This window comes from Crinia signifera, chromosome 12, assembly GCF_055691185.1.
Source record: "Crinia signifera chromosome 12, ASM5569118v1, whole genome shotgun sequence".
In the NCBI taxonomy this organism is placed as follows: Eukaryota; Metazoa; Chordata; class Amphibia; order Anura; family Myobatrachidae; genus Crinia; species Crinia signifera.
In genome coordinates this window covers 590525-603687 of record NC_139228.1, presented here as the reverse complement: position 1 = coordinate 603687, position 13163 = coordinate 590525, and the positions used below count along the sequence as shown (strand labels likewise).

General features: G+C 51.2%; 1 protein-coding gene across 1 annotated transcript in view; it reads right to left on the bottom strand.

Annotated features, from left to right (window-relative positions):
- Positions 1–13163, bottom strand: part of LOC146050261 (rho GTPase-activating protein 30-like) — a 44338-nt gene that overhangs the window by 15856 nt on the left and 15319 nt on the right. The window contains exons 2-3 of the mRNA XM_083167189.1: positions 6633–6735; positions 6384–6528 (exon numbers count right to left, since the gene is read on the bottom strand). Coding sequence (XP_083023315.1) covers positions 6384–6528; positions 6633–6735 — 248 coding nt within the window. The remainder of the gene's footprint in view (positions 1–6383; positions 6529–6632; positions 6736–13163) is intronic.

The following is a 13163-nucleotide window of genomic DNA, read 5'->3' as shown; positions in this document are numbered from 1 at the left end:
TTTAGCCTCCAGGCAGTGCATATGTGCATATGTAATGAGCAGCTCATTATTATGCACGTGCACTCATCACATATGCGCAAAGTGAGAACTACTAGTTCTCATCAGGCACTGGGACTGCCTGTACCCTGCATGGACCCTGCATGGACCCCCGCTGCCTCCCCACTGCCCTGCATCCCCGTGCAGGTAAGTACAAGGGGGGGAAGGTGGGGGCACAGGGCAGGTACGGGGGTTAGTCACTCTTTACACTTGGAGGGGGGGGGATTAGGCACTCTTTACACTGGGGGGGGGGGGGGGGTTTAGGCACTCTTTACACTGGGGGGGGGGGGTTAGGCACTCTACATTTTACACGGTTTACTGCAATGGGAATGGTACTTAAATGGTAATCTGCTGCAGTGGGAATGCTAATACCGTTTTAAATACGATTTAAGGTTACTTTTAAACTGGTCTGCAGTGGGAAAGCAGCATAATACTACTTTAAACTGACCTGACATATACTGGGTCACCTAAGTGTCCATCTCCGTGCTTTGCTCCGCCCCTCTGGAAACCCCCTTCTGAAAATCCTGCGTTTGCCCTTGCGGGGACCACCTCTAGAGCAGCCTGGAGCAGTGGGAATCATCCCAGATATGTGAGTGACATTGATGGCTCCCCCCCCCCCCCCCCCATTTACAAGTGTCCAAGGAGTCAAATACCAACAGGATCCACACACCAAAAGTGGGGTGCATTACCCAAAGTCTTGTCCATAATCAGGTGGGGTTATCAAATCATCTGCAAGTTGCATCATTTGCCACGAATTGCCCATTTTAGTACATATTTATATGTATGTATACATTAATCATGTTTATAATGATTTTACATTTCTTGATTATTGATTAATAAATTGTTTAAGTATGACATGTTGATTTCTTCCTCAAATAGCGCAGTTATTTAACTTTTCTTTTTGATGACGCCAGCTGAGGCCTAGTATGGACTGATGTGGCATTCTCTGCCAGTGTCTGTGAACGGCAGCATATAACAGGTCCTGGCACTGAAACTACCATTGAGAAATGGTTTACTGCATATTAATAAGTCATAGTGAATGGTTGCCACTGGTTACGCCCAGTGCTGTAGTATAGACAGAGGGTTGGTCCTGTGTGCCAACTGCAGCTATTTAGGGTGCGACTGTCTGCCAAACGCTTATTATCCTGCCCACAGGTAAAACTACCCTTACTGCAAACTGGGCACCTGTACCGCCACTGCACCCCACGGGCACCTGTACCGCCACTGCACCCCACGGGCACCTGTACCGCCACTGCACCCCACGGGCACCTGTACCGCCACTGCACCCCACGGGCACCTGTACCGCAACTGCACCCCATGGGCACCTGTACCGCCACTGCACCCCATGGGCACCTGTACCGCCACTGCACCCATGGGCACCTGTACCGCCACTGCACCCATGGGCACCTGTACTGCCACTGCACCCCACGGGCCCCTGTAGCGCCACTGCACCCGATGGGCACCTGTACTGCGACTGCACCCCACGGGCACCTGTACCCCACCTGTACCGCCACTGCACCCCACAGGCACCTGTACCGCCACTGCACCCCACAGGCACCTGTACCGCCACTGCACCCCACAGGCACCTGTACCGCCACTGCACCCACGGGCACCTGTACCGCCACTGCACCCCACGGGCACCTGTACCGCCACTGCACCCCACAGGCACCTGTACCGCCACTGCACCCCATGGGCACCTGTACCGCCACTGCACCACATGGGCACCTGGTACCGCCACTGCACCCCATGGGCACCTGTACCGCCACTGCACCACCATGGGCACCTGTACCGCCACTGCACCCCATGGGCACCTGTAGCGCACTGCACCCCATGGGCACCTGTAGCGCCACTGCACCCCATGGGCACCTGTAGCGCCACTGCACCCCATGGGCACCTGTACTGCCACTGCACCCCATGGGCACCTGTACCGCCACTGCACCCCATGGGCACCTGTACCGCCACTGCACCCCATGGGCACCTGTACCGCCACTGCACCCCATGGCACCTGTACCGCCACTGCACCCCATGGGCACCTGTACCGACACTGCACCCCATGGGCACCTGTACCGACACTGCACCCCATGGGCACCTGTACCGTGACTGCACCCCATGGGCACTTGTACCGCCACTGCACCCCACAGGCATCTGTAGCGCAACTGCGTACCATGGGTATCTGTAGTGTGACTGCGTACTATGGGTATCTGTAGCGTGACTGCGTACCATGGGTATCTGTAGCGCGACTGCGTACCATGGGTATCTGTAGCGCGACTGCGTACCATGGGTATCTGTAGTGTGACTGCGTACTATGGGTATCTGTAGTGTGACTGCGTACTATGGGTATCTGTAGTGTGACTGCGTACTATGGGTATCTGTAGTGTGACTGCGTACCATGGGTATCTGTAGTGCGACTGCGTACTATGGGTATCTGTAGTGCGACTGCGTACTATGGGTATCTGTAGTGTGACTGCGTACCATGGGTATCTGTAGTGTGACTGCGTACTATGGGTATCTGTAGTGTGACTGCGTACTATGGGTATCTGTAGTGTGACTGCGTACTATGGGTATCTGTAGTGTGACTGCGTACTATGGGTATCTGTAGTGTGACTGCGTACTATGGGTATCTGTAGTGCGACTGCGTACTATGGGTATCTGTAGTGCGACTGCGTACTATGGGTATCTGTAGTGCGACTGCGTACCATGGGTATCTGTAGTGCGACTGCGTACCATGGGTATCTGTAGTGCGACTGCGTACCATGGGTATCTGTAGTGCGACTGCGTACCATGGGTATCTGTAGTGCGACTGCGTACCATGGGTATCTGTAGTGCGACTGCGTACTATGGGTATCTGTAGTGCGACTGCGTACTATGGGTATCTGTAGTGTGACTGCGTACTATGGGTATCTGTAGTGTGACTGCGTACTATGGGTATCTGTAGTGTGACTGCGTACTATGGGTATCTGTAGTGCGACTGCGTACTATGGGTATCTGTAGTGTGACTGCGTACTATGGGTATCTGTAGTGCGACTGCGTACTATGGGTATCTGTAGTGCGACTGCGTACTATGGGTATCTGTAGTGCGACTGCGTACTATGGGTATCTGTAGTGCGACTGCGTACCATGGGTATCTGTAGTGCGACTGCGTACCATGGGTATCTGTAGTGCGACTGCGTACCATGGGTATCTGTAGTGCGACTGCGTACCATGGGTATCTGTAGTGCGACTGCGTACTATGGGTATCTGTAGTGTGACTGCGTACTATGGGTATCTGTAGTGTGACTGCGTACCATGGGTATCTGTAGTGTGACTGCGTACTATGGGTATCTGTAGTGTGACTGCGTACCATGGGTATCTGTAGTGCGACTGCGTACCATGGGTATCTGTAGTGCGACTGCGTACTATGGGTATCTGTAGTGCGACTGCGTACCATGGGTATCTGTAGTGCGACTGCGTACCATGGGTATCTGTAGTGTGACTGCGTACCATGGGTATCTGTAGTGTGACTGCGTACCATGGGTATCTGTAGTGCGACTGCGTACCATGGGTATCTGTAGTGCGACTGCGTACTATGGGTATCTGTAGTGCGACTGCGTACCATGGGTATCTGTAGTGCGACTGCGTACCATGGGTATCTGTAGTGCGACTGCGTACCATGGGTATCTGTAGTGCGACTGCGTACTATGGGTATCTGTAGTGTGACTGCGTACCATGGGTATCTGTAGTGTGACTGCGTACTATGGGTATCTGTAGTGTGACTGCGTACTATGGGTATCTGTAGTGTGACTGCGTACTATGGGTATCTGTAGTGTGACTGCGTACTATGGGTATCTGTAGTGTGACTGCGTACTATGGGTATCTGTAGTGCGACTGCGTACTATGGGTATCTGTAGTGCGACTGCGTACTATGGGTATCTGTAGTGCGACTGCGTACCATGGGTATCTGTAGTGCGACTGCGTACCATGGGTATCTGTAGTGCGACTGCGTACCATGGGTATCTGTAGTGCGACTGCGTACCATGGGTATCTGTAGTGCGACTGCGTACCATGGGTATCTGTAGTGCGACTGCGTACCATGGGTATCTGTAGTGCGACTGCGTACTATGGGTATCTGTAGTGTGACTGCGTACTATGGGTATCTGTAGTGTGACTGCGTACTATGGGTATCTGTAGTGTGACTGCGTACTATGGGTATCTGTAGTGCGACTGCGTACTATGGGTATCTGTAGTGTGACTGCGTACTATGGGTATCTGTAGTGCGACTGCGTACTATGGGTATCTGTAGTGCGACTGCGTACTATGGGTATCTGTAGTGCGACTGCGTACTATGGGTATCTGTAGTGCGACTGCGTACCATGGGTATCTGTAGTGCGACTGCGTACCATGGGTATCTGTAGTGCGACTGCGTACCATGGGTATCTGTAGTGCGACTGCGTACCATGGGTATCTGTAGTGCGACTGCGTACTATGGGTATCTGTAGTGTGACTGCGTACTATGGGTATCTGTAGTGTGACTGCGTACTATGGGTATCTGTAGTGTGACTGCGTACCATGGGTATCTGTAGTGTGACTGCGTACTATGGGTATCTGTAGTGTGACTGCGTACCATGGGTATCTGTAGTGCGACTGCGTACCATGGGTATCTGTAGTGCGACTGCGTACTATGGGTATCTGTAGTGCGACTGCGTACCATGGGTATCTGTAGTGCGACTGCGTACCATGGGTATCTGTAGTGCGACTGCGTACCATGGGTATCTGTAGTGCGACTGCGTACCATGGGTATCTGTAGTGTGACTGCGTACCATGGGTATCTGTAGTGTGACTGCGTACCATGGGTATCTGTAGTGTGACTGCGTACTATGGGTATCTGTAGTGTGACTGCGTACCATGGGTATCTGTAGTGTGACTGCGTACCATGGGTATCTGTAGTGTGACTGCGTACTATGGGTATCTGTAGTGCGACTGCGTACCATGGGTATCTGTAGTGCGACTGCGTACCATGGGTATCTGTAGTGTGACTGCGTACTATGGGTATCTGTAGTGTGACTGCGTACTATGGGTATCTGTAGTGTGACTGCGTACTATGGGTATCTGTAGTGCGACTGCGTACTATGGGTATCTGTAGTGCGACTGCATACTATGGGTATCTGTAGCGCGACTGCTCCCCATGGGCATCTGTAGCGCGACGGAGTAGAATAATTAGGTAGATGCCCCACACACAGGTGCGACACTTCGGGGGTTCCCTGAGCTCCCTGCACATGAAGGGCCAGATGTACTAAGCTTCAAAAGTGATAAATGGAGAGTGATAAACAGCCAATCAACTCCTGCCTGCCATGCCACAGACTGTGTTTGAAAAATGTCAGGCAAGATCTTATTGGCTGGTTGTTTATCACTCTCCATTTTATCACTTTTGAAGCTTAGTACATCTGGCCCGAAGTGCGATACATCACATGTAAAGGTGCCCATACACGGTACAGTTAATGTATGTATCCTGAGTTACCCCCTGGATCGTAACAGTGAAACTGTTTTGGATCCGGGTAAAACCAGATCTGCACATCTCCAATTATAATATTCTAGAACAGGCATGTCCAACGTTGGCCCCCCAGATGTTTTGAATCTACACATCCCAGCATGCTTTGCCACAGTTTTGCTATTAGAGAATGCTAAAACTATTGCAAAGCATGCTGGGATGTGTAGTTTCACAACATCTGGAGGGCCAACGTTGGACATGCCTGTTCTAGAACTTGTATGAATATGTATGAAAATGCAATCTAGATAGAGAAGTGTTGCACGTGCGCAGAACGTATTTCTTTGTCCAGTCCTAGAAGTATTGGACGTGGACCTTTTCCCCTTAATGAACAGAGATGTGCTATACGTACAGATAGGACTGTGTGCTTCTTCTCTCCAGCTGAAATCTAGGATTCTACATGTACCGTACACTGAAAATGTCAGAACAACTCTACTGAGCCCAGGGCCGGTGCCACCACTAGGCAGCATTAGGCATTTGCCACTGGAGGGCAGGAGTTTGGATGGAGGTCAGCACCACCGGCAGCTGCAACTCTTATCCCCCCCGAGCATCACCCCCCGTGGAGTGACTTCACCCGCACAGGGACGCCGGCAGCAGGGGTAAGTTTCCCGCAGCTCTCTTTGTCCGCGGGTAAAGCAGGAGAATCCCAGGTCACTCCCGTGCCGCAGCACCGAGCAACCCAGCGGTCCCCCCCCCCACGTGGAATGTCACGGTCGAACCCAGGTCCCCTCACGCTCCGCATCACCCGGCACCCCGATCCCCCCCCCCGCTGCTGGGCCGGGTACCGATTGATCGGGGTACTGATGTTAGATTCAGCAATACGTACAGCAAACTTATCATAGAGTTGGTAGGTGAGTAGAGGGTTGGGTAGCTCTCGGAAGTAGGCTTTGCAGAGGGAGCCAACGCAGTGGACATCTTGCAGATAGGTGCTCTTCTTCAGGTCTGGAGTCCGCTCCAAGTCAAACTCTTGTCTAAAGAAAGAAAAAGTGCAAATGTATGAAACCTCCTCTTCCCTTACTGTTCCGAATTCCCAATGCCCCCGCTGTCTGTTACTGCTGGCAGATAAAAGCCTCACCGTAGTTTCTGTACATTGGAAGCGATGCCACACAGCCTGTAGATGCCATCCACTATGCCATGTTCCTCCACAAACTCTGTACAGCTTCTGAGAACCTGTGGAACTGAGAAACATATTATTATTATTAATGGGAAATAATCACATATTTCTTATCCTTTTTTGGCCGCCGAGCCTATGCGCTGATTCTTTACTGGGCAGGTAAGAGGTGGCCATGATCCGGGCACCTGCGTTCTTGTACAGGTGAGCTGTAGGTAACAGACACCTCCTGCATCTCAGAGAGTCAAGTGCGTGTCCAGAATCACAGCAGAGCACCACCCTCACCGCCATCACATTCACCACCATACTCCTCACTGCTACCGCCACCACCATCATCACATTCACCACCATACTCCTCACCGCTACCGCCACCACCATCATCACAATCACCACCATACTCATCACCGCTACCGCCACCATCATCACATTCACCAGCATACTCATCATCGCTACCGCCACCACCACCATCACAATCACCACCATACTCATCACCGCTACCGCCACCATCACATTCACCACCATACTCATCACCGCTACCATCACATTCGCCACCACCACAATCACCACCATACTCATCATCGCTACCACCACCACCACCATCACATTCACCACCATACTCATCACCGCTACCATCACATTCGCCACCACCACATTCACCACCATACTCATCACCGCTACCGCCACCACCACCATCACATTCACCACCATACTCATCACCGCTACCATCACATTCGCCACCACCACAATCACCACCATACTCATCATCGCTACCACCACCACCACCATCACATTCACCACCATACTCATCACCGCTACCATCACATTCGCCACCACCACATTCACCACCATACTCATCACCGCTACCGCCACCACCACCATCACATTCACCACCATACTCATCACTGCTACCATCACATTCGCCACCACCACAATCACCACCATACTCATCATCGCTACCACCACCACCACCATCACATTCACCACCATACTCATTACCACTACCATCACATTCGCCACCACCACAATCACCACCATACTCATCATCGCTACCGCCACCACCACCATCACAATCACCACCATACTCATCACCGCTACCACCACCACCACCAGCACATTCACCACCATACTCATCACCGCTACCATCACATTCGCCACCACCACAATCACCACCATACTCATCACCGCTACCACCACCATCACATTCACCACCATACTCATCACCGCTACCGCCAACACCACATTCACCACCATACTCCTCACCGCTACTGCCACCACCACCATCACATTCACCACCATACTTATCACCGCTACCGCCACCACCACCATCAAATTCACCTGCATACTCATCACCGCTACCGCCACCACCACCATCACAATCACCGCCATACTCATCACCGCTACCGCCACCACCACCATCACATTCACCACCATACTCATCACCGCTACCACCACCACCATCACATTCACCACCATAATCATCACTGCTACCGCCACCACCACAATCACCACCATACTCCTCACAGCTACCGCCAGCACCACCATCACATTCACCAGCATACTCATCATCGCTACCGCCACCATCACAATCACCACCATACTCATCACCGCTACCGCCACCACCACCATCACATTCACCACCATACTCATCACCGCTACCACCACCACCATCACATTCACCACCATAATCATCACTGCTACCGCCACCACCACAATCACCACCATACTCCTCACAGCTACCTTCACATTCACCACCATACTCATCACCGCTACCATCACATTCACCACCACCACATTCACCACCATACTCATCACCGCTACCATCACATTCACCACCACCACATTCACCACCATACTCATCACCGCTACCATCACATTCACCACCACCACATTCACCACCATACTCATCACCGCTACCACCACCACCATCACATTCACCACCACACTCATCACCGCTACAACCACCACCATCACATTCACCACCATACTAATCACCGCTACCATCACATTCACCACCATACTCATCACCGCTACCGCCACCAGCACCATCACATTCACCACCATACTCATCACCGCTACCACCATCATATTCACCACCATAGTCAACACCGCTACCACCACCATCACATTCACCACCATACTCATCACTGCTACGGCCACCACTGCTACAGTCGCCACCGTCACAATCACCAACATACTCATCAACGCTTCCATTGCCACCGTCACAATCACCACCATCACAATTGTCACTGCTACTGTCACCACCACCATAAATATTATAAAGAAACATAATCCGGTCTTATAACTAGGGATGTGCACCGGCCACTTTTCGGGTTTTGGGTTCTGATTACCTTGAGGTTTTGGGTTCTAATGGGTTTTGCCAAAACACATCCAAAGTGTTTTGTGTTTGGATTTCTTGGGTTTTGGGTTCTGATTTTTTTGTTAAAGCATAAAAACTGCTAAAATCGCAGATTTTTTTTTATTTTTGCTCCTACGCTGTATTAACCTCAATACCATTAATTTCCACTAATTTCCAGTCTATGCTGAACACCTCACACCTCACAATTTTGTTTTTAGGGCAAAAGGTTGCACCGAGGTAGCTGGATAACTATGCTAAGCCACACAAGTGTGCGGCACAAACACATGGCTCATGTAAGTGTGGCACTGCAGCGGTAGATACGGCAGTACTAGGCACCAGACAGGTAGATACGGCAGTACTAGGCACCAGACAGGTAGATACGGCAGTACTAGGCACCAGACAAGTAGATAAGGCAGTATTAGGCACAAGACAGGTAGATACGTCAGCAATACTAGTATATGTGCACCAGCAGAATTTATAATAATACATTTTATTATTAGGTACTGCTTGGCAGTGGCACTCAGTGGCACACGTCAGTGCACAAGCAGCATGGAATTATTTTTTACAGTCCCACGCAGCACAAGTATTATTTTTAATTAAATTATATATAGCAGCCTAGTATGTAGTTGTACTACTAGGTAGGTACACTAGGTAGTAACACTGCCAGTGGCAACAGTGGACAGTAAATAATACTGGCAACCTCTATTCACAGTATTCAGTGAAGGCAGCACCAGTGGACTATATATAATTCAATTAATTAAGTATTAATAATATGGAAGCCTAGTAGGTAGAGAAAATAAACTACTAGGTAGGTAGGCAGGCAGGCAGTAGCACTGCCAGTGGCAGGGCCGTAACTAGGGGGGGGCTGGGGGGTCACGCGCACCGGGCGCTGGAGGTGAGGGGCGCTGTGAGGTCCGGTGTATGTCCGTCCATCTCCTACTAGCGCGGCTGCAGGAAGCGCTGATGACTTCGAAAAGACTTGCCGGACGCTGATTGGCTGAATTCAGCCAATCAGCGTCCGGCAAGTCTTTTTGAAGTCATCAGCGCTTCCCGCCGCAGCGCTAGTAGGAGACGGACGAAAAGTAAGATGCGGCTGCGGGGTGAGCGGTGAGAGGACTGTGCGGGGAGGGGGGGGTCTCCGGCGCCAGGGACAAGGCGTCATTTGGTCGGTCCCCCCTGTCAGCTGCTAACTAAGCAGTGGGGAATAAACGCTGTGCGCATGCGCACAGCGTCTATTCCCGCAGCCAGGGGGCTGGGGGCATGGCTAGAGGCTCACAGAGCCTCTGGGTCATGCCCCCATAGCGGCAAAAAGGGGGCGTGGCCTCGCGGGAGAGCAGCGATTATAGGCCACGCCCCCAAATTAGGCCACGCCCCCTGAAAATTTCGGCACGCCTCCGGCGCGCAGCAGCAGCATCACTAGAGGGGGGGCACCAAAAGACTGCCTTGCCCCAGGCGCCAGAAACCCTAGTTTCGGCCCTGCCAGTGGTCAACACAAAAGGTAGTTATATTACACACCACCAGTAGCTCTATGCAGTGCACCAGCAGAATTTATAATAATAATTAATTGTATTATTAGGTACTGCTTGGCAGTGGCACTCAGTGGCAACAGTGGACTGAGTAACTAAATAATAATGGCAGATTCAGTGCAGGCAGCACCAGTGGACAATATAATATATATATATATATTCATATAATATATATTACAGCACAGCACAGCACCAGACGTAGGCCCCAGCACAGAGGAGACAAGTACACAGTTAGACTGTCCTCCTTGCTAGGGAGAGCCCACCATAAGCAGAGAGGAGAACAGAGTACACAGCAGCACTGAGGGAGACAGCCCCAGCGAATAAAAAATATTGCGTTCAAGGTCAAGCTCAAGTTTAAGCCCCAGCAGCAGCACCAACACACCCTCTCCCAACCCACTACCAGGGGCGTAGCGAGGGCGGAGCCACCGGAGCACGCGCTCCGGGCGCAGAGAGATCAAATGGCGCCGGAGCCGCGTGCCACCGGCTCCCCTGCCCTGCTTCCCCGCCCAGCTGCAGCGCTTAGTACAGTACTAGTCGTAGTCAGAGTGGAGGACGCCGACGGAGGTGCCGAGCTGCCTGTGACTCAGAGGCACCCGGCAGGTCAGAGCAGCAGGGACAGTGGCATCATGGGAGTTGTAGTTTATATGTTACTGCTCAAACTTTGAGCAGTTAACGTTTAAACTACAAATCCCATGAGGCCATGCTTTGCCCTGGGAGGAAGTCACACAGGTGATCTTGTGAAGTTGTGAGACTGTCAGACGGAATGGGAACCGCGCTGGTGGGATCAGGAATGCCTGCAGAGTCAGTGAATGCAGTTGAGACGACAAGGCTGTCCTGGAGGGAGACAGCTCTGGAGTTCTCTCCCTCCCCCTACCTCCCCTGTGTTTATCGAAGCAAAGCAGCAGCGTCAGGAAGAGGACTCCTACATGCACAATATGTGCTGACTTTTTCACTGCCTTGGTAAAGATCTGTTTTTGATAAGATAATTAAATTGGTAGCTTATTCACTTATTCATCATCTGTTACTATCTGTTATATATATATATATATATATATATATATATATATATATATATATATATACACATACACATACATGTATAATGGGCATCATGTGTGGCTTATGTGCAATTGGCATTACGGCATGTGGCATTATGTGTAATGTGCATTAAGGTGTGTTCTGTAATGTTAGATAGTGCCCCCTTTTTGCCACGCAAGAGCCCTGCCTACAACAAATCTGGGTCTGTGTGTGGGTGTGTGTGTGTGTGGGGGGGGGGTGGCTGGTGATGCGAAACATGCCCTTGCTCCGGGCACCGTGGCTCCTAGCTACACCACTGCCCACTACTAGACTGGAGTGAAGATGGCGGGCGCAGCAGCCACTATTTAAAGCCTCGCGAAATCCGGCGCTGGGAGATGATGTTCTGACCAAGCGGACGGACCCGAGTCAGGCGGGAATCTCCGAGCGCTGCTCGGAACCGGGCTCGGAATGATGACGTTCGTGGGGGCTCGGATCTCTGGAATTTGAGTCTACACATCTCTACTTATAACACATTCATTGGTACTTGTGTATTTGCAGGGCGCCCAATTTACATACGTACGGCACTGTAGGAAAATCACATCGCGTGCAATTTTTCTGTGCGACTTTTCATTGTATAAGCATCCATCGCATGAGATGTCATGGTACTTAATTTTAAAAGCACCCATGCATACCCCCACTATCCACGTCACCCCGAAGCGTGGCAAGCGGACGCGGTTACGCGTCCTCCCGACCTTTTCATACCCCCACTATCTACGTCGGCGTGGAGTTGATTTTATAAAGTATGGCAAGCCCCGCGAGGGGACGCATAATACATGTAAAGTAATCTGCGTGCGCTCGCCATGCTTCGGGATCGGTGGATCGCTGCGCTCGCCACACTATATAAAATCAACTCCATGCCGACGTGGATAGTGGGGGTATGAAAAGGCCGGGAGGATGCGTAACTGGCTGCGTTTGCCACACTTTGGGGTGACATGAATAGTGAGGGTGTGCATGGGTGCATTTAAAATGAAGTACCATCACATCTCATGGTATGGGTGCTTATACAATGAAAAAAATCGCATCACACAGAAAAATTGCACGCGATGCGATTTCACTACGCAAAATAGCCCACTAAGCAAATAGCTTCGTGGGCACCCTGCGAATACACAAGTACCCCTTCATTCTTGCTTCAGTTTATAAAGCTTTTGCTGAGGTAGGTTTAGGTGGATGAAAAATGACCAGGCTCGGAATAGCTAAGCTGGTTACAGATCTGGGCACAGCACTAACCAACGTGTCATTGCCCCATGGTGGACTGAACCTCACATCTCTATCAACTGCAAAATAAAGTCAGTGAGAAAATGGCAGACTGGGTATTCACATAGGCTCCACAGTTAACATGTCCACTTTAGTTGTGGGAAAAAGACTAATTGAAATACATTCTGGCATATATTCAATGCCGTGGGCGAGCGGTGACTGCGAGCAGGACTTTTTGCTTGCAGTCACCGCTCACCCTGTCAGTATTCAACTGACACCCCTCATTCGCAAATTCCCCCTCGCTCAAAAAACGGAGCGAGGGGGAATTTGCGAATGTGCCTC